The following is a 25,647-nucleotide window of genomic DNA, read 5'->3' on the forward strand; positions in this document are numbered from 1 at the left end:
GAAAAGGTCTAAAAACCAACACTAAAACTGACCTTAAAGCACTAAGTAATAAAAACGGCTGATATGGATACCTTCAGTGACATTGCATTATAAAATAATACAAATATTTTCTTTGATTTAGAACATAAGAAATCTGATACGATGTACCCTGAAAGTTTTTTTGATGCTGCAGGTGCACAAAGTGTGCGTGTGTGAGAGAGGGAAAGAGCGCCCTACCATGTCGCTAATCTGCACGTGGCCGTAACTGAAGACGATGGCGTTGGGGGGGTTCCCCACTGGAAGCATGACCCCAAATGACACGCACATGGTGGACGGGATCAGAGTGTGGAGGGGGTTGATTAGCAGGGTCTCCGACTAGAACACAGGGTGAAGAACAATATGGATACATTGAGGGGACAATAAAGGCGAAGAGGGAAAGTGCTTATTGGTGGGAGATCAAACAAAGAGACAACAGCAGGACAGGATTAAATAAAAGCAAAAAAACAAAAAGAGTAAGCAAGAGAGAAAAAAGAATATAACACAGTGAATCACAACTATGTTCTGTTTTCATTTTTTATTTCCTCGGATGGTATGCCTTGCCCAGTGCATGTTAGTTTAGCTGTGTCTCTTTTCTACTTTATACAAAGCTATCATTGGGGGTGTTGCTACCACTAGCCACCGGTCCTCTATTTTGCTTTCCTGTTTAAAATAATGTTTACACATTGGTTGCATGTTTCGCTCTCTTTTTTAGATAAAGTCGCAAGTAAAGGTATCACTGCCATAAACAATGAAAACTTTTCCTTCTTTACAGTTTTTAGTACTATTGGATAGGACTTTAGCATTTAGCTGTATCTGATCGCCAGACTGCAATGTTAACAGAGCTATTCCTGACTGACTTTTTATAATCTGTTTTTCTATAGAAAGTACCTCCATAACAGTTATGCTGCATTATGTTTTTATAGAAAGTACCCATGTAGTAGTTATGCTCAACTGTGCTTTTATAGAAAAACCACTACAGTCGTAATGTTTAACTGTGTTTTTATTGAAAGTACCCCAGTAGTAAATGTGTTTAACTGTGTTTCTATAAAAACAATCTCTACATCAGTTATATTTAACTGTGTATCTATATAAAATAAACCTAAAGCATTTATATGTACCTGTGTTTTTATAGAAAATGCCACTATAACAGCTGTTTAACTGTGTTTTTTTAGAAATAACCTCTGTAGCAGTTATATTTAACTCACTTTCTATATCAAAGACACTAATAGTAATGTTTAACCGTGTTTCTATAGAAAATACTTCTATAACACAGATGTTTAACTGTGTTTCTATAAAAATAACCTCTGTAGCAGCTATACATAACTGTTTCTGTATCAAAGACACTCATAATTATGTTTAACTGTGTTTCTATAGAAAGCTCTCCTTTAACAGAGTTGTTTAACCGTGTTTCTATAACCAAATTACCAATAGCACTTTTATCAGTGTTTCAATAGAAATTATTCTCATAACAGTTATGTTTAACTGTGTTCCTATAGAAAACAACCTCTTTGCAAATGTTTTTTACTGTGTTTTTGTAAAGAGTACTGCTTTATTAGTAAGATATAATTTGTAGAAACTTTAATAGATTTCTATAACTTCTAATTTTTGATTTGTACCCCATTCTATAGACATAACCCCAAACATTTTTTATTTTAAACTGCATTTTTAGATGAACATATACTCCAATGTTAAACAATGATGTTTAACTGTGTTTCTATAGAAATGGCCCCTATATCAGTTATGTTTAAGTTTGTTTATCCTCTAAATAAAGCCTTTTGTAAGGACATTAACTACATGAAATCCCTTTTGTTCCCTTGAGAAAGCATTCTTGGTTTATTTTCTGCAAAGAATATAATATAAGTATGTCAAGTCTTCTTGAAATAACTGTATTTGTCCTAATTTTAGCAGATAAGTAAGATAATATGCAGATTCAAATAAGATGATTTCTGTTCCAGTACATAATATATTCCTCTCATTCTACAGGAAAAAAAAAAACTTTCTATTGGTAGATCGTCTTATTTTTTTACCTGCTCAAATTAAGGGGAATACACTCATTTTAAAATGTATGCAACCTATATAAGATCAGTGTTTGCAGTGTTGCTTCAGTGTTTAACTGTGTATCTTCCCGTGACTGCAATTGACAGAGCTATTGCTGCCATTAACTCTCTGTGCCTTTAGGGAGTTCCAGCTTTTGCTGAATGCTTCTGTGTTTTTTTAATAGATCTCTTTTTTTCTGTGCTGTTAACTACAGCGTACATTTAAGTCAAAAGTAGGTGGATCATTTTCACTAGCTCCAAATACTCTCTCAAGATGAGGGAATACTAGAAGGTCGGTGATTTAATGGAGGATTTTAGTGGCATGTGAAGGAGAGGAGGCCATACCAGAGCTGATAGGATGGGAAGGAAGACAGTAAGAGTTGCTGGGTTGGAGGCAAACTCTGTGACCGCTGACACCAGGAGGCAGGCCAGGAGGGTGACTGCCCAGGGAGGAAGACCACTCATAGGCTCCAGCTGTCTGCCGATCCACACTGACAAGCCTGACACCTACAGATATGATGCATTAAACATCAAGCCACAAATAATTATCTAAGTAACAACAAGAATGTAATAGAATAAAAAAATCAATGAACTAAACCCCAAGCTACAGGTACAAAGATCTAACCTTGCATCCAGCTGCAAGAGCATATCCTCCTCCAACCAGGATTACAATCTCCCATGGCATTAGTCTCTGAAAATCTTTCCAAGTGATCATGGGGGCAAGTGGGTCAGACTCCGACTCGTCATCTGAGGGTACAAAACCACAACAAACCAACATGTATTAAACTACAGTTAGTGGTGAGCCTTGGAAACACGTTTCCTCACAATTTCCCCCATTTTTAACGTCCCCCAGCATAGCCAACGTCTACCATGACATTTTGGAAGCAATCCGGCAGTAAGGCTGCTCAGTGGAAGAATATGACCTCCATGTTAGAGCATAGAGTGACTGAGTTTTAGTTCACCTTGACCACACATTAAATTCATATAATGTAAGCTAGATAGTTTTTTTTTTTTCTTTTTAGGAGATAGTCCTTTAAATCAAAATGTAGGGGAGAAATTTCACAGTTGTGCAGTCATTGGGGAAAATAACATAATAATTTGCTTGCAATATTTTTTTCTTGGGAGAGTGGAAGCCTAGTGGTCAGGGCATAGAGCTTAGAATCAAGGTTCTAGGTTCGAGCCCCACTCCCACAGACTGCCACTCTGGGTCTCTGAGCAGGACTCTTAACCCCACACTGCTCCCCGGGCGCCGCACAGTAGCAGCCCACTGCTCCCCAAGGTGATGGGTTAAATGCACAGGTAAATATCTCCGATGTGAGATCAATAAAGTTCAATTATTATTATATTAACACTTCATCCCAACACGTTTGTTCATTTGTATCCTTTTAATTGTCTTATTTTTTTGCTTATTTTATGTACTTCCTTTCAAAAACATTTTAAAACCCTACAGACACATTGTTGTCCAACAACTTTAAAGTGAGTAGAAATTTATAATTTAGTGTAGCTCATATAATACATTTAAAAGTAGGTATTTAGGATGAAAAATTGGAGGGGAAAAAATTTGACTTGACTTTGACCATTCATTCAATAGTATCACAGTAAAAAGTAATACAAAATCAGCATGTTTGCACTTAATAGGTAAGGGCTGCACAGTGGAACAGTGGATAGGACTGCTTGCAGTAAGAAGCCTCTGGGTTCAATTACCGGGCCGGGGTCTTTCTGCATGGAGTTTGCATGTTCTCCCTATGCATGCATGGATTCTCTCCAGGTACTCCAGCTTCCTCCCACAGTCCAAAAACATGACTCCTAGGTTAATTGGCTTCTCTAAATTCTCCTTGGATGTCAGTGTGTGCATGGATGGTTGTTTGTCGTGTTTGTCTCTGTGTTGCCCTGCCATGGACTGGGCGACCTGTCCAGGATGTACCCCGCCTCTCATCCGTAGACAGTTGGAGATAGGCACCAGCACACCCCAGCAGGGATAATGGATGGATGATGGAAAGATGGATGGATGGAGGAAATAGGTAAGTAAAATTATTTGCTAATAGATTTGCTAACTCAAAATAAGAACATTTCCATTATCTTCTTTCAAGTGCAGTATTTATAACAATCAAATTCTAGGTACCAAAAATACCCAATATATTGGCAAATAGTTTGAATTTAAAAATAAATGTAGGTATTTATCTTCAGATTATTATTGCAGTGAGGATGTCTTCATCTCATGTTGCGCTGTGCAGAAGCTCAGTCTGCACAAATTAAGATTAATGCTTTTCATATTCTCTAAAAGAAGCAAGACGTTTTTTTCTTGTTCTCAAAGATGTGAAAGAGAAAATTGATGCAAATTTCTTCTCACAGACCTCTAATGGGGTTTCCAGCTGCCTGCTTTTGCCACCTGGGCAGAACTTTTTACCCCAGGGTGTCTTAGAACATTTGTGCGGTAAGTCAGGATTTAATATAAAAACTTTGATTAAGATCAAATAGGATTAGAAATTTTAGCTCTAATTTACGCAGCAGCTTTTATCAAAAAAATAAAAGAAATGTTTGATTTGTTGACTAATAATCGCTGACTAATCCCTTTTTAAAATAATAATAAATTCCTCCTCTGTCTTGGTGTTGTGTTTTCTTTTTTTAAGCTACAGGGGATGGAGCTTTCTTTGAGTTTGACAGATGAGCTTATGGTTGAGTTTGAATATGTGGAGGAAAAAGATATTTTCTTTGAGATTAAGAACAATTTTATACACTTGCTGCAGAGTATGCAACATGTTCAACTCACTTCGACTTGCTGTTTACCTAAAGTGGTTCTGAAGTGAATTTTTTTAGCCCAGAAGTTCAATCAACCATCAAGGACAAAACACTTTAGAGGACTGTATTTTTACACTCATCAGACCAATATACACAGAGAACAGAAAACAGAGGTGTGTCATATTAGCAAGTAATAGATATGATTTGACTTGTTTTAGAGAATGTGCTTAATTTGGCTAAAATAACAATGTTACACCAGTTAAATGAAGAAACGGTCATGCTTGTAATTAATCAAAGTGTGAAAGTAGAGAACAGAAATTAAATATGTTGGAGTTGTTGGAAAATTGTCCCTTTCTCTCTTAGATTGTTTGATATGTTCATCCTTACACCCAACAGTGTTTAAATGAGGAGCTAACCTGAGTTTGTACAGCGGGGGGAGGATGAGGAGAAGGGACGTCTGGCAGGAATGAGGAAGAGCAGGAAGCCCAGGAGGACAGAAACCGTTGCATCAGTCCTGTAGCCCTTCCTACAAACCAAACAAATAAACACAAATCTATAGTCTCCTGCAAAACTACTAATCAGATTATTGTGTTACTGCACCACAGGCAGTTGAGCAACTAATTAATACCATAGAAAAATGTTTGTTATTCTCTGGCCGCATCATAACTGCTTACTTTTCAAAAAGCGACGTCCAGCCGGGGACGAAGCCCGGCTCTCTGGTGAACCACAGCAGAGTCATCAGGATGAAGAAAATACCCGTCACCACCTCTGGGTAGCTGGGACACAACCGCAAAAGCACATTAGTGACAATTACATGCATGACATCACTGCAGTCCATCTCAATTATGTCTGGATGTGACCTCAAACTGTTTCATATTGACTACAAGAAAAGTGTTAGCATCCATTTTTGTTTAATTTTATCACTTTATAATTAAAGCTAAAAGTGAAATGTATCTTTTTAGGGATTTTATATGTAAATTAGTGCGTAAAACTGTGAAACTTTTCCTGAACGATCTGAAAAGTGTGCAGTACATTTATATTCTGACCCTTAATCCATATATAAAATCAACTTGGGTTGAAAAATCGATAAGTAAACAAAAACTAGTAATTTCGTTCTGATTTTTTCTAACCGAGAAGAATAAAAAAGCACCAAAAGGTGAAAAACTTAAAAGGATACAAATTGTTTCTGCCCTCAAAAAGAGGTGAAGACTCACCTGATGGGCCCCAGCTTGGCATACTCTTCCTGGATCCTCTGCTCTGACATCATTTCCCTCCTGGTTTTGCGTTTCTTACTCAGCGAGCACGTCTCCCTGAAGCTGAGGACAGAGGCAGCAACATGTGAGCATCGGCTCTGAACAGCGCCAGCTTCGTGCAACCCATAGGATTATCATGAGTCCATAATGATAAGATGTGAACGTGAGTAAAAGGGAGGACAACCACCATAATCCCACACCTGGATGTGACCATGAGCAGGAGTGTACTCACTTGCAGCCAAGGAAGAGGAAGTGCAGCCAGAGCCAAGTGAGGACCAGCATGATGATGGCGATAGGAAAGCTGAAGATGAACCAGGTGCCAAAGTTGATCACCTTCGCATCTGGATATCGGCTGTAAAGGCAAAGATCCAGACGAAGAGTTATGGAGAGTAACTTCATGGCTCATTTTTGCTTGAAAAGACTGATGAGAGACTTCTTGATACCTACAGTGCCACCATTGTCTGCTGTTTTACTAAATCTAAAAATAGCCTCTAGAAACCCCCAATAATTTCCCAACACTGCACTGATCTCTTGTTTGCTTTGAATTACAGCTGCTGTCATTCCCATTGCCTAATCTTTGCACCAACAGTCTCCACGCAGATAACAGGTGGGGTCAGTGTGAGTGTTGCTGCCCACTGAGTTAAAAACCCACAGGGGAAACCACAGCATGACCTGATTTATTTAAACGGTATAAATATTACTACCTGAGATGGATTTGTTTACCTTCGGTGAACAAATAACCAAGAAAAATACAACTAACGATTATTTTGCAATGCGATTAATATGTCGATTATTTTTTCGAGTAATAATCGAATTGCAAAAGGTTCCTTAAAGAAGAGTGTTTGCAAAATTAAACCAAGTGAAAATAGAGCTTTTTAATTGAGGAGTTCTGGATTGAGCATACTGGCAGATGAAAAAGATTTTTATCTTAAATGCAAAGTGTTTACATATTTTTTAAATAGTTTTTATATATTTGCTGCTCAAGGTGACTTGCTCTGTCAGCTAAAGAGACGATTAATCGATTACTAAATTAGTTGATGATTATTTCAATAATCGATTAATCTAATTAATTGTTTCAGCCCTACAACTAATCCTAAAACAATACCTTGCAAGCTAGGGGCATTAAATAGTAAGAATTTGGCGAAACATATCACAATACATATGTCACTATAAGGTTTATCCAAAATATTAAGAAAATTGACATTGAAATTTTCATAAAAAAACTTAAGAAAAACTTAATCAGATTGTGTTGTTGCTCTGCTCTGGCTGGAGAGCAGATAAATAATAGGCTCTTAGGTTGTGCTGCCTACTAGTGGCTGGAGGTTTTCATAAAAGCGTGAGATTGACATGGATGTTCAACTATAAACATTTTTTTTTACATTTAAGATTCATTCAACTGTATTTTAAATAAATACCAAGATCACCTAATGAAATATCTCAGTTCTAGTATTTTTACTACATACAACTACCAATTTATAAAGTATTGTGATTTTTTTGTTTAAAATCAATAGAACTACCAGCTAATTAAATAGCCTGATTTTGGTATTTTGAATCGATACAAAATCATCTAATGAAATCTCACAATTTCGGTAATTTTTAATCGATAAGTCTATCACCTGATAAAAAATCTGTACTGTGGCATTTTGAATCTGTTAGGAATCCAGTTTGTGTGGGTTGTGTTTTTGTGTGTTCTCCCTCCGCCACCAGGTGGCGCCTGGTTCTCGTTGGCCCTCTCACACACCTGCGGATGGTTGCCTCATTACCTTGAGGACTCTTAAGCTGCTGACTGCCACTACCTCGAAATCCAGAGTGTTTGCGAGTTTTGGGTACTCTAGCCAAGCTGAGTTTTGCTGAGTTAAACTGAGTTTTAACCTTGTTGTTTTTTTGTCTTTGCCTCTCGGCAGGAAGTCATCCTGCAAACTGGATGTTTTGGACCTTCTCTCCCTGGAAGGATCGTCTGAGCTTCAAACTGAGCTGGAGATTCAAACTGGAGGTTTGGATCTACTTTTCCCCAAAGGATTGTTTGAGCTTCACACTGAGCAGGGGATTCATCTCCACAAGAAACTGTTCAAGTACCATAGGAAATCTAAGTCGCAGTCAGCTCCTCCATTCCTCAAGGAAACACATCAATTCAGAGAAAGACACCTTTTCTGGAAAAGTGGGTCCTGTTGCCTTTATTCCCTTTTGCAAATCGAAGCTCAAATTTCCCACTGAGCCTGAACTAACCACAGGAACTCCCCATTCATTTTTCAGTCCCGGTTCAGCAGTGTTCAGAGCAGCACTAGACCCTTCTCTACCAGTTCTCAATAAACCTGTTAAACCTTCCCATGGTCTCTCTGTTTGGTTTTCTGCATGTAGGTCAGACCTTTGAATCCTTCAGATCTTTCATGACAGAATCAATTGAACTATCGTCCAACAACATTTTGCAATTTTGGCATTTTGAAATGATGCAACTATTGTCAAATGAAATGCCCAAATTTTGTTATTTTTTATAAATACAGCTGTTGTTTCATGAAATATCGTGATATTGGACATAATCAAATTTCCTTAGATCCCTAATGCAAATTCTACAACATGGTGGTGGCAGCCTCATGCTGTGGGCTGGCTATTCTTTAAATGGGTTGGACATTTTTATCAAACTAAGTGAAATTATGGGCAGCTCCTCATTATTTTTGTAAGAACAACATTAAGGCAGTTTTTTTTTCTTTTTCCAGGATAGCATTAAATCCAAAGAACGATATGAGTGAAAATTAGCTTTTTTTAAATTCACCTTTCTAGAACTCAAAACTGTCGTAAAATTAGCTTTAGAGTTCACCGAAGGAGGGCTGAGGAGACACTCTGATTTGGAGAACATTTGCATGATTAAAAAGTAAGCAAACTGCTAGCAATCGAAGATATTTCAACCAGGTTACCACTGATATATTAGCTTTCCAATATATTTGGTCAATGTTTTATTTTGTTGTTTTTGTTCCTTATTTTCTATTGGTTGGTATGTGCATATGTTCACAGATTCAATAGATCAATCAGGAGACATGCCATGATATCACATGATCTACTTCTCCCTCTTTTTGCTATCTATTGTTTATGTTTTGTTTCATTTATAAGTTAATTTGTATGATTAGTATTTCATTGTGTCTTGTGTAACATTTATTATTGTGTTATTCTTTTAGAGAAAAACAGCTTCAAAATCTTCAGTGGTGCAGACTGAGCTTCTGCATAGCGTGGCATGAAATTAAGACTTTTCACTGCAAAAATAAATGTGCGTCTCAGGAGCAAATAGAAGGATCGGATAGATGGAAAATAATCAACATCAACTTTAAAAACAGATCGTGTATCGGCGGATCTCTACAGGTTATAACTTTTTCAGATCACCAAATTCCAGCCTTTTAATAACAACTTAAAGCTTTAGTTATCAAAACCACACCAGCTTTCTTTTTTAGCAAGTTTACTATCCCAGAAAATTCAAAATTCTCCAGAAAAGACCCAACATTTACACTTCAACATGTTTTTTAAAGGATTATTTCTCTTCACACCCACTAAGCTTACTGTATTTCCTGGAAATATACTCTGAGGATTATGTCTGCCACACACAAACACCAACCTGAGTGCACAGAGAATTAGAAAATCTGACCTTTGCCCACTGAGCTGTGACATGAAGGAGACCATTCTGTGAGACTTAAAACACTGGCTGGAGAAAATCGGCTCGATTGGCACCATACAGACTAATTAGTTTAAATTTGGACCTTACCAGGCCCCCTGGATACTGATTTCACACAGTGTTAAATTACGGCAACAATGGATGCCAAGGAAAGCTGAGCATGTATTCAAAAATCAAACCAAGAAAGGGTGTTTTACAGGCTGCTGGTAAAAAAAAAAAAAAGAATATTACAGTGATAGTATTTTGAATATTATGTTTGGTCAGATAAGACTAAGACTGAGCTCTACAGAAAAGCAAAAAAGTTATGTTTTTTCTTGGTGTGAAACAAAAGATGAATACGAAGAAAAGTACAGTAAATTTTTTAAGTCCCATAGATCTTGGTAGAGTGCAGGGAAACATAAACTCTGAAATATTAGGGCATTTTGAGTAGAAATCTAGTGGCTTCTTATCTAAATAATCCCTTTGCTCTTAAATGTTGAGTCAAAAACAAGTATTCTGCAATTCCTACTTGGTGCTTTTAAAAATACTTCTTTCATAATGCTGTGCAACTGAAGGGTGATTTCTAGGTTTTAGAAAGTTCTTCATTAACCCCAGTAGTAGCCATTCATAATTTCCCCACTTTCCTTAATGGATCCTTAGCTGCTCCCCTACAATTCATTTTTAAACATCAATCTTTGTACTAAAATATTATTTCTGTCATGATTTTTGGACATTAAGATCTAAAGAGAAGCCTTATCTCTCGGTAAGCCCCTATAATTCGGTGAAATTGTGGAGTCAGAGTAACAGAATATGCAAGAGGGGGTCACTCCAGTGGCTGGAAGTTGGAGGGGATTTTGCTGGGAGTTGGAGGGAAGTGGGCTGCCATTCTGCTGGTGTTTGACTGGAAAGGGACATTTTTAATGGCTGCTACTGTATATGGAATTAATTTTGTTCTACTTTTGTTGCAAGCAAAGAACATGTTTTGTAAATAGAAATTAGAAAAAAATGCAATCTAGAAATGCAACTTTGAACAAATTGTTAATTTTTACAGTAGTAGTAGCTCTTATTTTGAAAGTAGGCTGACAGGAAAGGGGTAAGTATAGATGGGGAGAGACATGCGGCAAAGGACCACAGGATCGGCTTCGAACCCGGATCGGCCATGCTAAGAACTGACATGACATGAGTCGTGCACAGTAACCGCTGTGCCACTAAAGCACACCCGTTAATTTATCTATATCTTATTTTTTTTTTCAAATGTTTTTTAAAATCAGGCTTTACAAGTAAAATTTTTTTAAGTTGTGTTTTAAGGATGACATTCTCCTCACACATTTATTTCTGATGGTCTGAATGAACGTTAGCATCAACATTATTATCAGTCGAAAACAAGCGTTTGTATACTGTAAGTAATAAGATAATGTGATATGTAAAACACTATTTGAGAAGAATGCAATTTGGAAAACTCAATCTGAAAAGGAAAGCTCAACAAACAAAATTTGAAAACAAAATATACCCAGAAATGTATATAATAAAACAAAAAATTAAAAAGAATAATCAAAAAAGTAAAATAAAATCTGATAAAGTGGCAAAGTTAATCTCAAAACCTTTTTTTTTTTTTTATTAAGACGTTTTTCAAAGTTTCATTTCAAAATTTCAATTTATAAAATCTGTGTTTTTGCTCTCAAAAATAATGGAACAAAATTAACGCCATAGTAATTACGCTAATTTTACCAATAAAAAGTCTAAAGACCAGTTAAAATGGGTTTCTAAAAAAAAAAAAAAGTTTTGTTTTTGTTTTTTAATTTCCTGTTTGATTTTGAAGGTAAATCTCAGTTACTAAATTCCAAAACATCCAACAGGTTTGCTGGTTGCTCATTCCTTTCTTCAGACTTAAATGTTAAGCATTAGGTTGAGTGGTTGCAGCTTCAGTGAAAGTAACTTAGACCCTAACTTAAAGAAATTAAAGGTCTGAATTTAAGCTTCTGAACAAGTGAAGGTAGACCTACGTGTTAAACTGTTCAGCAAAGATGAGGTTGGTGGATGTGCCAGTGATGGTGATGAGTCCTCCGATGGTCGCAGCGTAGGTGATGCTTAGCGACAGGCATTTACAGATCATGTGATCCCTCTTCGTTGGGTACTGGGAGTCTCTTCTGGCCTTTACTCGCTTCACGTTTGGGATCTCTATGGCAACCTGAAGAGGAGTCAGAGGAATACATTTAGACACTTTAACATGCATGGACCCTGGCTAAGAAATATTGAAGCAGCCAAGTTTATAAGGCAACTTATCACTAACTTGTGGAAGGTGTCCGTTGGTTTGTCTCACAAATGTCTTGTTCAGGACGGGCTGAAGACCAAAACCGTTCATGTCGCCCGCCTTTCCGAAGAGACACAAGAAAAGCACAGGGAGAAAGAAACTTTACTGACCTGTGAAATATATCTATTTTCTATTATCTGCACTTTTTATATCACAACCACAAACCACGTAATAGATGCAGAGCATAGTTGAAAGTAAAAAGTAAAGGATGCATGATTAGGGCATTTGGATTCAGCCATATGAAGTTAGAATTGTGCCAAAAAGTGGACAAGAGTAATAATACGAGCCATTTTATTTCAAATACACAAACGTAAACTAGTCTCCATGAGCATTTTGAACATTTTATGCCAGATTTAATACCATGAGCCCCTCCAATATGCATACTCATCTTCTGCATATGTGGCCTGCTTTTATTGCGCCTGTAGCCTCTTTCTTATTCGCGTGAAAAAACTGATCATATGAGTGTTTATAATGTGTGTGCACTTTTGGCAGAATTCTAATTTCATCCAGCCACCTTTCCTCTAACAACCCTTAATGAAGTCCAGGTCAGCCAATTGTCTTCGGAAGGTCATTCATTTATAAATAAAGTACATCTATGTCTCTTCTATTGGTGTTTAAAGGAAAAATATTCACCCTGAAGATAAAGATGACACCAGACATGTTTAAAAAACAAATAAAGCTTATAAAATGGTATTATAATCTTGAACCTTCTCAAAGATGACATACATCACAATTAAAATTCACTATCTTCTGCCTGAAATCTGATTGGTGATAGTGACATAGTGAGGGGATAGCTGACTGCAGCAGGACCTAGGAGGGAGGTAGGATGTTTTTTTGTGTTTTTTTTTACAAAGTATTGAGCCTGTGGGCATTTACTGAAATGCATGCAAACGTTTTTAATTTTTAATCCAATGCATTTAACTAAGAGAAGGAGAGCAAACTTTATCTTACCTCAGTGAATGCACAGAGCTCCTGTTTGGCACATTCATTCCTGAAAGGAGAAAAAATCAACCATAAGTAGAAACACAATTTAAATATTGATTATTTTATATGGAATACAATGACATTTTGGAATAAAAGGCAAGAAATATGAAGTATAAGGAAAAGTGATTAAAGTTTCTTTTCGAATTTAGATTTGAAAATCAAGAATGCAAATAAAGTGGCAAAAAAAGCATTTTAAGGAAAAGATTATTAAGATTAAAGTAAATTGAATGGGTAAAGATTTGATGTGTTATTTATAAAATTTTAAGGAGAATTGTAGTGAAAGTCAATGGAGGGATTATTAAACAGATTAAGGTTTTACAATTAGCATTCTAGCAGAAAAGATAAAAAATGTAGAAGAAAACCAGTTAGAGACACTAACTAACTTCTCTACAGTGAATTTTTTTAAAAGATACAGAGATTTAAAAAAAAAGAAAATGTGAAAAAAATATAACAAGGTTTATCGGTATAATCAATCCATAAAAGGCTGATTTTTCACAGCTACTACAAAATTCTTAATAAAAACAGATTTCATAATTTTTTTGAATCCTTTTTTAATATTACATTTTTTTCTGTCATTTTTCAAACTTTTTTCTGTTTATTTTTTCATATTTGATTTTTTCCTCTTTTTTCTTTTTCAAATTGTGTCTCTACAGATTACGTTCTCTTCACTTCAAGTTCAACGCAAAAGCTTGCTGTTAACCAATAAAAACATTGCTGCATCATTGTCACACTAACAGAAAATCACAAGTTAGGAAAAAAAAGACGTCATAAATTTCGAAAGGGAAGATCCTCTTTGAAATTGTTTTATTTTATTACTTTTAAGATAGGGACAAATATTTAATGTCAGGCCAACCTCAGAGCTACAGCCGTACACATGGGGCATCACTTTGTTGCCATAACAACAACTGCTTTCCATTTCCATTGGAGAGAAGAGCCCGTCCCATTTTCATTTACATCCCCCACCTTCAATCAACACACCCTCCACAGCTGTGATTGTGACTTCATTTGGAGTAACAATAGTAGTATCAATAGTAAGGGGTTAGTGCATAGAGGGTGCTTTGGGATTGGGCTGCGGACTAATGACAATTCGTCTTAACATACAAAAGTACAAGCCTGCCCCCAGAAGTGAAAAGTATTTTAGCTGTACAAAGCAATTTGAATACAGACATTATTTTAATGAGAAAAAAATGTTTTTAGATTTGAATTCAAACAACAGTGGGCTAAACATACAACCCTGTGGTACACCTAAAATAACGGTAATAAATTTTTTTTTTTAAACATATTCAGTGTGTCACAGAATAATAATTACACTAAACATAGATAACAAAGCCTTAGATGAGAAAGAAAGGGGTAAATACAGACTTGCAATTTAAGCTCAAATAATGACTAAGCAGAACTATTGTTTTTTTTGTTTTTTTGTTTATAAATCGTTTAGGAATTCAACTAGAAGTAGAAGAAATTAGAGGTATCTCTGCTAATTTAAACCAGGTGGAGTTGGAAAGAGCAAGAAAAAAGTTTTTTTTATGTGTTTCATGTGTAAAATACAATAGAAATTCAATTAAAAAAATGGATGTTATAAATATGGTCAATTAGGAAAAATTAGTAGTAAAAAGAGTAAAGTATTTGGACTGTAAAAAGAGAGCATACACACACATACCGTTCATTTTGATAGAGCAGCTCTAGTTGGTTTTTGTCTAGGTTCTCCTCTTTGGTTGAAATAGCTGCAATATGACAGAAAAAAAATGCTCAAAAGGTTCTCCACACCACATATTTTTCTACATACACTTAAAAAATGGTTTATTCTTCTCAGGATTATTCTGATTTAGCTTTTCTCACATTCCCATTTTACAATATTTTAAATCGTCAAATAAAATAATAAAATAAATTATCCTATAAAAATACATGTTTTTAGCTGATTTAATAAAGTATAAAAAGCTATCTAACACAGCCTCGCACAGAAAACATGAAGCAGGTTGTATCATAACCATCCTGGACGTTTTTCAGTAACAGTCTGGAAAGAGTTTCGAAGCTTGGGATCCAGAGAACCACAGAATGCAGCCAGAATTCACACATGGAAAAACAGAAGGGAGCATTTAGGATGTGATTATGTACTTAGAATGACACTAATGCTACATTAATAATTTATCCAGGAAGTTACAAAGAAATCAGAACATTATCTAAAACAATGCCGCCTCACTTTTCTCTTTTATTCTAAATGTTTATTCAACATACGGGGCAAATAAGGGGTTCATGCTAGTCTCAAAGGCCAAAAGCACTGCTAACCAGAAAGAACGCAAATACTTTCTCACATTTGCCGAAAATTTTTTGATGATTCCCAATAACTAAACAAAACATTTAGTTGAGTGATGAGATAAATTGTAATTTTTTTTTATGTGTTCTCCTTTATAACTAGAATCACTACATTTCAATAAAAAAAAAACCCTGCTGACGACATTAACCTCAAGTGCTCCAAACGGCTACGAAACAATTAACTACAAAGAGCAGTAAGCAAATTTCACCACTAGGTGGCCTCTTGAGCAATGTCTGTAGACCAAAACAAGATGTGTGGCTGGAAACCTTCTGCACATACTACTTCTTAGTTGTTTCCATCTCAAATGATGAATTTTGCTTATTGGTCCTTAAGTTGCGGAATGGCCTAGTCAAAGTATGGACTAAATTCTGAGCAAGAAGCTGTGAAATGACCATAAAAACCCTTTCTCTCTTAACTCCAGTTTCACACAGAATATGGTGCAGCTGAGCAGCTGAACTGCAAAAACACTCAAACACTGCAACCAGGGTTGTTCTGAAATTCAGTGGGTCTGGCAGTTTGTATCCTGTGTGAAATTTGGGAGCTTGATGCGGAGAGCAGGCAAACGTCCATCTTGCATAAAGATTTTGTTGAGGCACACGGCCTTGGTAACAGCTCTGTGGTTGCACAAATCTATGCTAATGATTTGTGTCACTGTATTCAGTATAAGATCAGCATGATAAATAATACATTTTTAAAACTGCCTTTTTGCATTTATTTAATTTGTAATATATTAAAGTTTGTTTGATAATCAAGAACAAGCAGGTGTAAAAAATAAAATAAAAACATAAAAAACTATAGAGACCTGTAAGGAGGCAAAGTAATCTGCAAGTAAACCTTTACATTCCTTTTTTATTTGATGTAAAGGCGACAGAGGGACCAGAACAACCTACCACTGTCTTCCTCGGGTGAATCCTCTGTTTCCGAGTCATCGTGAGAGTCAGCCAAACCGGTGCAGATGAGCTGCTGAAGGACGGCTTCTGCTATGGGCATCACCATGGCAGTGGTGGATGTGTTGCTGAGCCACATGGACAGGAACACCGTGCAGCACATGAAGCCCAGCACCAACCTGGGTGAGAAATAATGAGCGGTCATATTTTTCAGTTATATAAAAATATACAGGTTTTTCCCTTCTGGTTTATGTCAATAAGCATAATCCTACTACTTACATGCCAGGCTTGGCCCCTGCAATCATCACCATACGCAGGGCGATGCGTTTGTGCAGGTTCCACTTCTCTATGGAGGCTGCCAGGCAGATGACTCCCATCAGCAGCAGAGTGGTGTCTTTACAGTACTCTGATGCTACCTGAGCACAAAGACACAGGAGCAAAATATGTCAGGGTAATTTCCAGTTGATAAAACGGGCACAAAATTTTTTCACAGGATGAAAAAAAAGTTATTGAAAAACTAACTAATAAATAAAATACTAACCCATCCTTGATTATTCTTTGAAAGTATCAAAGTTATTCTTTATGATTTGTAAAATTTTCCATAGGATACATTTCTGGCCCACAGCATGGTTATAAGCCCACATGGCCAATAGAAAGCTATGTCGCTTGGCTTGGAGTAAGTTTTTTTCTAATACTGTAACGTTTAGGATAACCATTCAATAGGAAGTTGGTGCCCCTCGGTTTAATGCGGAAAGCACTGTATAGCAATATAGCAGAGACTCAAAGCTAGTTAGCAAATTGTCCTTGTTCCGAGCAGATCTGGTACATACAACTTTAAACCGATGTAGATACCAGAGCTGCTCAGGCTCCTTCTTATGAGGTCAAGATATGACAACTCCACTCGGACAAAATGTATTGCACCCGTTTCTTAAGGATCAAATCTCTTTTGGAGTTTCAACATATTTTATGACTTTTATTTGCTATTATTTTAGATTTCATTGGCGATCTAAAGTAGCCAAAAGTAGAAAACAATCATTGTCAGTTTTGAAGGAAAGTACTGCCTTCTAAAGGCCAATTTATGCCTCTGACGCATAGCCTCTGCAAACGTCAAATCTGTCTCTGTACGCGACCACGCCCCTCGCGCAGAGGTTCTCCAACCGTCGTCGCGCACCTAAAAAAAAATCCTGACTACACGTCAGACGGTCGTAAACCTCAAGCGGAAGTGCGCAGACAAAAAGCAGCTGTAATTGGTCCTCCATATGCCTTTCCAGCTGTCTGTGTAGTCATCCTTCTTGATTCAGTGCCAGGGCGCATCATTTTTAAAAACCGAGGAGTAACAACAACAATGGATAACCACAACGAAAGCTTGATTGAGGAAGTTCGGAAGTTCAACCACTTGGACGATGCCTCAGACATGTTGTTTTGGAAAATAACCATTTGCCGAAGTTCTCGCAAGTTCTCGAATAGGCTCACCCTAGCGCTTTGGAAACTGCTGTGCGTCCCTAGAAATTCCAGACCGACGTTGCAGAAGCATACCAGCAAAACTGGTTTGCGACCAGACCCAAGCGACATTTGATGTGTGCGGTTGCAGAAGTATATTCTGCCCTTAAGACTGAGCTCTGCTATTTAACAAGGGGACACAAAAAGTCTCAGTTTATTTTTATTCTTTTTATTAAGATCTGAGGGCAGAAGAGGACAAATGGAACATCACAAAAATGACTTTCGTATAGATTTTAGACAAATAAAACAGTTATTCTACTTGTAGAAACCGAACGGTTGTTGTTGATACGAATTCAAAAGTAGTGTAGCTTAATATGGCTAACTGACCGAGCTAAAAGAGGCTAACCTGTTAGCTACTGAGCACCGCTAACTACTATATTACAGTTCTTAGACTTAAACAAAACTTTAATGTCTTTTTGTATGCACAGAATGTATACAACAAAACTAAAACTTTTTTTTAAAACTAGAGCTAGTCACACAGTTATTGTTTATGTCAGAGTGTTTTATGTTTTGGTACACAGGCTAACTTGAACCAACCATTACATCTGGATAATATAAAAATGGCACTAGAGGTACTGGTTTCATAAGTTTTATGTTTAAAAAAATGTGGTTTGGAGCGTATCCAACCTTTCACCCACAGCAGTACTTTACTTTCACTTTAGTCATTTCTTGGATGGCTACTTTTCACTCTTACCTAATTAAAATATGATGGGGTAGTGTTACTCTTGCTTGACTACAATTTTAGGTACTCTCTCGGCCTCTTATCAGAATCGGGTTTATTGCCATTGTTAGTGAAGGAGTTCACAACTAGGAATTTTTTATGGTACAATCATGCAACATGAAACATATATGAAATAGGTAAATAAAATTATAAAAATCTCTAAAAACACTGGGGTATTAGGCATGCAAAAAATATAATAATATATACACTTAGGATAAAAATATGGATAAATAAAAAAAAATATATATATATAAAAACATGAACATTATTTTAAAAATGCCATTCAAATTCAAAGGGATGTTTCTGAAGGTTTTACAACTAGAAATATAAGAATAAACCTAAAAAACTCTTATATGAATATGACTGGAAAAATGTAATTCTACCATTAAGAAAAAGTCTACCACAGCTGTAAAATAATAATTCTTATACTTTGTACCTGGGTTGTCACTATACTAAAATTTCAAAGTAAATACCAATACTGGGAAACATACTCCATAATCGCTTCCGATACAGCAACATTTTTATGAATATATTGGAAATAAACAGAGAAAAATATGTGAAGGTCAATCACAATATAAAATGTCAAGTAAATACATTGAACATCCTCATAAAAGAAACACGTTTTAATTGATTGGTCAATTTTAAGTGTATTAGTTTATTTATTGGTTGAGTTATAAATGTCTGCTTTTATTTCTAATTCTGTCAGCATCAGCCCTCCATAGTTTTCGATCCTCCTTTAGAGAAATAACAGTTTAACTACTAAAATCATGTAGGGAACCATATACATTTGAGGAACTCATGCAGTTAATTTATTTCATTATATTTGCTTATTTTAAAAAATACATTTTTAATACCAAGAAACAAATATCAGCGTGGCTAATAAGTACTGTGTCAATGCAGCAGTAGCAGCAATGAGAATTGAGGCAGTGCTTGAATTCCATGTTTACTAAATCACATCCACCACTTTAACAAGTAGAAAGAGTATTCAGTGCATTTTCTAGCTGCACTTTAAAAACAGCGTTTCACAACTGTGAACCATATCAAACTTGGAGGTTAAAGAGAAGTCTATATTTCCACTAATGCAGCTGGTTTCAGCTGTGAAATAACAGCAGGTAGAGATTTATTTCTAAACCTCGGGGCTCAAACAGGGAGGACCATAAAGGTCTGCAAATTGTTGCATAAATCTCTGCTGGCATATTTTTAGAAAATACTAAAACGAGATTACAGTGCCACCGAACTACAGTGCCGTGGCAGCTTTCCGGTCACATGAGCTGTACAGCTCATAGTTTATATAAGGCTAATAGGGGAGTGTGAAGTATAACAGAAATATATATTAAATTAAATGATATGATCCCCAATATTTGATCTGTCTGTGCCTTCACCCCTTCTTATATTTCCTTTTGTCAACCATTCAAACATGACAGACCTGCACAAAATAGTCTAAGATGCTGAAGTAAAATGAGAGAAATATACAATAAGAAGTTAATGTTCAGCCAATTATATTCAAAAGTCACATTATTACTGTAGTGAAATGAAATCTACCTGTTTGCAACCTAAAAGCCTAAAGAGAAGGGGACAAAGTGGTTAAGAAATACAAATCAAGGTGTGAAAACTTTTCTGTTTGAGTGCAATAAAACATGACACCTTTAAAGGGAAAGCATGTGGTACCACAACAAACCTGCCCTCTGAAAGAGGGTGCATTAACCAGAAAGGCAGCCTAAGGATCAAAGATCCTAAGCATAAACTAAAGGGTTCATACTAGTCCAAAACAAAATTATAATGTGATTAAGCTGTTATGCTATTTGTTAAGCTACATAACGAGGGTCGAAATCCTAACCCCCTTTCAGCGGCAAGACAATTTAAAATGCTGTACATTAGAAGAAAAAGAAAAGTATTAAAAGAGGGCATGTCGCTTTAACATGCTGTCAGACTGTTGGCAACATTGTTTCAATACGATGGAGGGTAATTTTGGAGTAGCTCTCAGTTTTTAGTGTGAGCCAAATTGCAGTGTTGGGAGAATCTTTGTAAACTTTGTGCTATTTGGGTATTGGATTAGGTCGTTTATAGAGTGCTAATACACTCTTTGGCTACTTTATTAGGTACACCTGTCCAACTGCTTCCTAACTCAAATTTCTAGCCAGCAAATCACATGGGAACACTTCAATGCATTTTAGGCAGGTAGACATGGGCAGAGCATCAGAATGGGGAAGAAAGGTGATTTAATTGACTAAGAAACTGCTGATCTACTGGGATTTTTCACATTTGAAGGATTTACAGAGAATGGTTAAAAAAAAAGAGAAAACATCCAGCAAATGGCAGTTCTGTGGGTCCAAATGCCTTGCTGATGATTTCAGAGGAGAATGGCCAGACTGAACTGAAGGTTATGGCAGATGGGCTGAGGTTACAATTTACACAGGCTCATCAAAATTGGATATTAAATGATTGGAGAAACATTGCCTGGTCTGATGAGTCTCTATTCCTGCTGCAACATTCAGGTGTTAGGGTCAGGAGGAGGGCGCCCTGGTCAGATTAGACTAAAATTTAATGTTTGGAGCAAGAAAATGCTGCATCTGTTGCAAACTCAACACATCCCAATATCTAAAAAACACCATCCCTATAGTGAAACATGGTGGTGGCAGCATCATGCTGTGGAGGTGTTTTTTTTATTTATTTTCTAAGCAACAGAGAGTAGTAAACCGGTCCAACTCCAGGGAAAGATGGATGCTGCCTCTTGACCAAAACCAGTCAGTCTTCTTGTGATTTAAAACAGAGACAGAGGTTCACCTTCCAGCGGGAAAATGAACCAAAGTATAGGTTTGTAAATATTACAGTCTGTAACCCAAGAAAATTCAACTGGCAACCATCTAAGTATATATATATATAGATATATATATATTAATTTAGATGGTTTAGTTGGTTGCCAGTTGAATTTTTTATCAATGAATGGTGTTCACGGAATACCTTCATATTTTTTGTGACCAGTGAACTGAACGGATCGTCGCACAAGAGCGACTTTCACTCTGCAAATAATGAGCGACACACAACTCACGTTTGCATTCAACTGATACAGTAACGACACTTGTCATTGGATAATGTCAGGTTTTACGGCACTTACAGCATGACAGACCGGCATGTCTACTGCTAGTATTAGACAAATAAATAAATGTTGCACCTTATTATTTCATTATATATTATGTATTTAATTACATGTCTTTGTAGAATTTTCATAATACTAACATTTTTAAACCAGCTGCCAGTTTATAATTTTAATTATTTAAAGATGTATTTCTATTACTATTAAAAAACAAAACAATCTTTTTTCATGTTTTCTCAACAAAATTACAGATAGCAGTTAAACAACTCTTCAAATAAATGCTAAAGAAACATCCCAAACATAAAGCAGTTTTACCTTATCTCAGGTATCATATTCTTTTAATATGTAAAATAACCCAGAAATCTAAAATGACCAAAAGCAGTGAATTAGTATGGTATCCAGATACAGCGTTTGAATAGAAGTAACCGGTGATAGTTTATGATAATGAGGCTTCAGGTCAATCAAATAAATGTCAGGAAGAAAATCCAATCAGTGCATGGAAACACGGAGAGACCCTGGAAAAACTCACGCAGAGCTGAATTCTTGGAACACGCCGAACACAGAAAGACCTTTCACCCAAATTCTTTCTGATCAGGATTTCGTAGACCAATTAGGAGAAAAAAAATAGACACATATTTACATCCCACCTCTATACTTTAGTTTCTGCTGCAAAAGTATTTAAGAATTCATAGTCCAAGTTCCTGCCAGCTTTGTAGAAAAAGTTCACCAAATTTACTTTAGTCAGATTAGACTAAAAGCATCTAATATCATTTCCCACATTCACTGGTAGAATTTGTCATAGAAAACAAAAAGCCTGCCAGAAATTGTTTTGCTTTTCTAAGAGACCTGATGACAGCCATGAGCTTCGACTGTGTTCTACCCCAGAGAAAACGTCTTTTTAGTACATTTCACTAACATTTGGGAATAAAACGTGTGTTACTAGTTTAATGGAAGCTATTCTGATTTCAAGCTGTCAAATGTTTTACGTTATAATTTAAAACTTTTTTAAATAAAGTTTTACATATATTTTAAGGGGTGATTATGTGCTCAAAATATTATTAGATGATAAACTCTGAGTCGAAAGAAAGGTCAGGTCTACTTCTGAATGTGCATTCTCACCCTGAATGTGCATTCTCCCCCCACCCCCTAGCACTTAGGAAAATGTGTAACTATGCAGACAGAAAAAAATGGTGAGCAAGCAAAAGCTCGTAAATGGGAGGGTTCACAAATGTAAGCATCTATGAAAATTTTTAAGATTTAACTCAGAAATTTCACTACCATTAGTAGGTTGTCACAAAATAGAAATAACTGTTTTGGAAGGTATGAAGAGGCATTCAAAAAGATTTAAATGACTTTCTCCCCTACTTCAGTGTTTCCCAACCTTTTTTGACTTGTGTACCCCTTTGGGCATTTTGTCTTACCCAGAGAAAAGTATAAGAAGTGATTGTAAAACAAAAGAAAACTATTTTCCTTAATCTTTGAACTTGAGCATCTAATTCAAAGGCATTTTATGTTTCCATCTCAAACAAAAACAACATAAATATGTTGCCTGGAATTTAAAAAGGGATCGAAATAAATGCAAAATAAAATCAGATAATAAACCTGTATTTATAAAACTGGAGATCTTCTGAGTAACTCCCTTATAATCACATTTAAACCTGATGAATTGGGAACAAAATACAGAACAAAATTTATAGTCAGACTGTGTATAGTTTGACTTTGTTTTTATCAAGACACCTGAACTGGTTTGATAGCTCAGTGTGAATAACAATTGCTCCCAGGCTGTTCTCTGCATCCAGTCTCTTCCTCTGCTTGGTTTTTGATGTGAGTCAAAGATAAAGGTTAACTCTAAAAAAAAAAAAAACAAAAAAAAAACTTTTTGGCTGATAAAAATAAATAAATAAATAAAACAGATCCCAGCCCAATTTCATTTTATTACCTAAGAAATGCAATATTTTCCAACACCCCTTGCAAGTACCCCAAGTCGGGAATCACTGCTCTACTTCCTCATGTAGTGGGGTGTTGGTCGCACAGAATGAAAGCTGCACGTTTTGTTTTACTGAGCGGATTGTTTGTGAGTCAAACATAACCAAACCATATTCCATCGTTGTGTTTTCCCTTCTTAGTTTTCTCTTATTACTTGTGTTCTACCTAATCTACTTTCACCCTTCATTTTAAAAGTGCAGTACCTCTGTTACCTCCCTGTGTCCCCTATTATTGGTGCTTTTTCCTTACTTGTATCCCATCTCCTTACCTTTTTCTCTTGATCAGCAAAGAACTGATGCTTTCTGTTTTCACTTCCATCTTTAAAATCTCAACATTAACGTTTGGTTGACTTATGTCATCTATTTTTTTTCTTTTTAAGAATTTTAAGAACTTAAACCAATGATCACCTCGCTGGACTTGAGAACTCCAAAGAGGGGATAGAGGAAAGCCGGGACCAGGGCGGCAGCACCAAGGGGAACAGCCTCGGACACCCAGTAGACTGCGGTCACCATCAACACATAAGCACAGCATGCCTCCTGCAAACCAGAAAACACAAGCATTTAAATCTTTATCCAACTGAAAATGTAGAAACAATTTTCATGTTTAACAATTTCAATAGTTATTCCTTGGTTAATTTTCATGATGTTATTACTTGTGGCTGCATACTGTCATTCTAATATCACAGATGCCAACATGCAATCTTTTCTTGGCTAGAAACTTATTGCAACGCCCTCAGGGAGTACAAATATCATAACCATTTTCTTATGAACAATCCTACTAGGAATCTACACAGTTCACAAATAAGATAAGAGACATCAGGGCGTAAGAATCATTGATTCATTTTTACAAAGTTTCTCCCACAGTTTGAACAATTCAAAGAGTTTTTCATTTCTTTTGGAAAGACCCCTGCTCTTTCAGAAGCAGATTAGCAAAGCTCACAATGGGTTTCAATGGTAAATTCAACCAGATCACCGCTTATTACACATAATAAGTTTAAGTCATATATGCAACCTGAAAAAAGAATAGAAAAAAGAAGAACAGTTGAAGGAAGAAACAACAAGCAAAAAGAATAAACAAAAGGAGTAAGAAAGGGAAATTAAAAGAAGAAACAATAAAAAGATGGAGCTATCTGAGTAGTAGGTCAATTGTTGTAGTTAGCAGCAAATATGCCTCAGTCCCGTGCTAAAAGCAAGCACTAGCTCTGCTGGTTAATAAAGAAAAACTGTCATGATTTTGGTTGCTGATGGCTGGCCTAATTGCTCATTCCATTCACCTGTCTAACTCTGCCTGATTACTCATCACTGCTCATCTAATCCACCTGCTCCTGCTTCTATTTAAACTCCTTGATCCCAGCCATCAGTGTCAATTATTCTTGAGCCTTTGGTGTAGAGAGTTTTCGAGTGTTTCTAATAGTGTTCTGTTTGCCTGATGACCTGTTTCTGTATTCAGACTTTTGAGCCTGCCTGCCCCTGTCTGATCTGTTTGCCTGACCAGTCTTTGGACTCCTGTTGGATTCTTTGTGGACTGAACCTGGATCAGATTATCATGGTCACTAACCTTTATTTCTCTCCTATAGATGTCCCTGTGATTGTTTAAATAAATGCTTTTAAGTTTTCCCACTGTCTGTCATGCCTGGATTCTGGGTCCTCTGTTCTGAGTCTTGACAGAAACAAGGAAGAAGAGGATGTGAGTGAACAAAACCCTCCGGTCCAGGGAGCAAGCAACTGTTTCTAGGTAGAGTGGAGCACTTTGACGGTTTACTGGGGAGAGTTCAGCATAGTGGAATGGAGCTTGCAATGGGGTGCCTTGTGCAGAGCTTGTGCTCTGCTTGACACAGCACTTTTGCACCATTGCAAAGCCCATACTGTTAACAATAAAGGGTTTGGGAGCGCAGCGGCACACACACCGTCCTGCAGACATTAAGATGAGGTGGGGAGGAATAAAACAGGGTAGAAAGGATACAAGATGGAAGAAAGGGACAATTTTAGGAAAAAACAACAACAACAAGAGGTGGGATGGTGCAAGAAAGGAGAGTTTAAGAAAGATACAAAGTATTACACAAGGAAGGAAGGAAAAAAAAGAATAAACAGGGTAGCGAAATATCTTTCCAATTTCAAATGCTGGTAAACAAACTGGGAGGGTTTTAAAGCACCATCTTTATAGTAAATCA

The 25,647-nt window shown here is 36.5% G+C and overlaps 1 protein-coding gene across 1 annotated transcript in view; it reads right to left on the bottom strand.

Moving 5' to 3' along the window:
- slc13a4 (solute carrier family 13 (sodium/sulfate symporter), member 4) overlaps positions 1-25,647 on the bottom strand; it is a 34,839-nt gene that overhangs the window by 1,072 nt on the left and 8,120 nt on the right. Inside the window, exons 2-15 of the mRNA XM_015378429.1 lie at positions 23,885-24,013; positions 16,456-16,592; positions 16,180-16,355; positions 14,636-14,699; positions 12,946-12,985; positions 11,974-12,054; positions 11,687-11,871; positions 6,279-6,398; positions 6,008-6,109; positions 5,468-5,569; positions 5,210-5,319; positions 2,680-2,801; positions 2,400-2,561; positions 217-354 (exon numbers count right to left, since the gene is read on the bottom strand). Of these exons, the coding sequence (XP_015233915.1) occupies positions 217-354; positions 2,400-2,561; positions 2,680-2,801; positions 5,210-5,319; positions 5,468-5,569; positions 6,008-6,109; positions 6,279-6,398; positions 11,687-11,871; positions 11,974-12,054; positions 12,946-12,985; positions 14,636-14,699; positions 16,180-16,355; positions 16,456-16,592; positions 23,885-24,013 (1,668 nt within the window). The remainder of the gene's footprint in view (positions 1-216; positions 355-2,399; positions 2,562-2,679; positions 2,802-5,209; positions 5,320-5,467; positions 5,570-6,007; positions 6,110-6,278; positions 6,399-11,686; positions 11,872-11,973; positions 12,055-12,945; positions 12,986-14,635; positions 14,700-16,179; positions 16,356-16,455; positions 16,593-23,884; positions 24,014-25,647) is intronic.

Source organism: Cyprinodon variegatus, unplaced genomic scaffold (genome assembly GCF_000732505.1).
Source record: "Cyprinodon variegatus isolate N-32 unplaced genomic scaffold, C_variegatus-1.0 Scaffold172, whole genome shotgun sequence".
Lineage (NCBI taxonomy): Eukaryota > Metazoa > Chordata > Actinopteri > Cyprinodontiformes > Cyprinodontidae > Cyprinodon > Cyprinodon variegatus.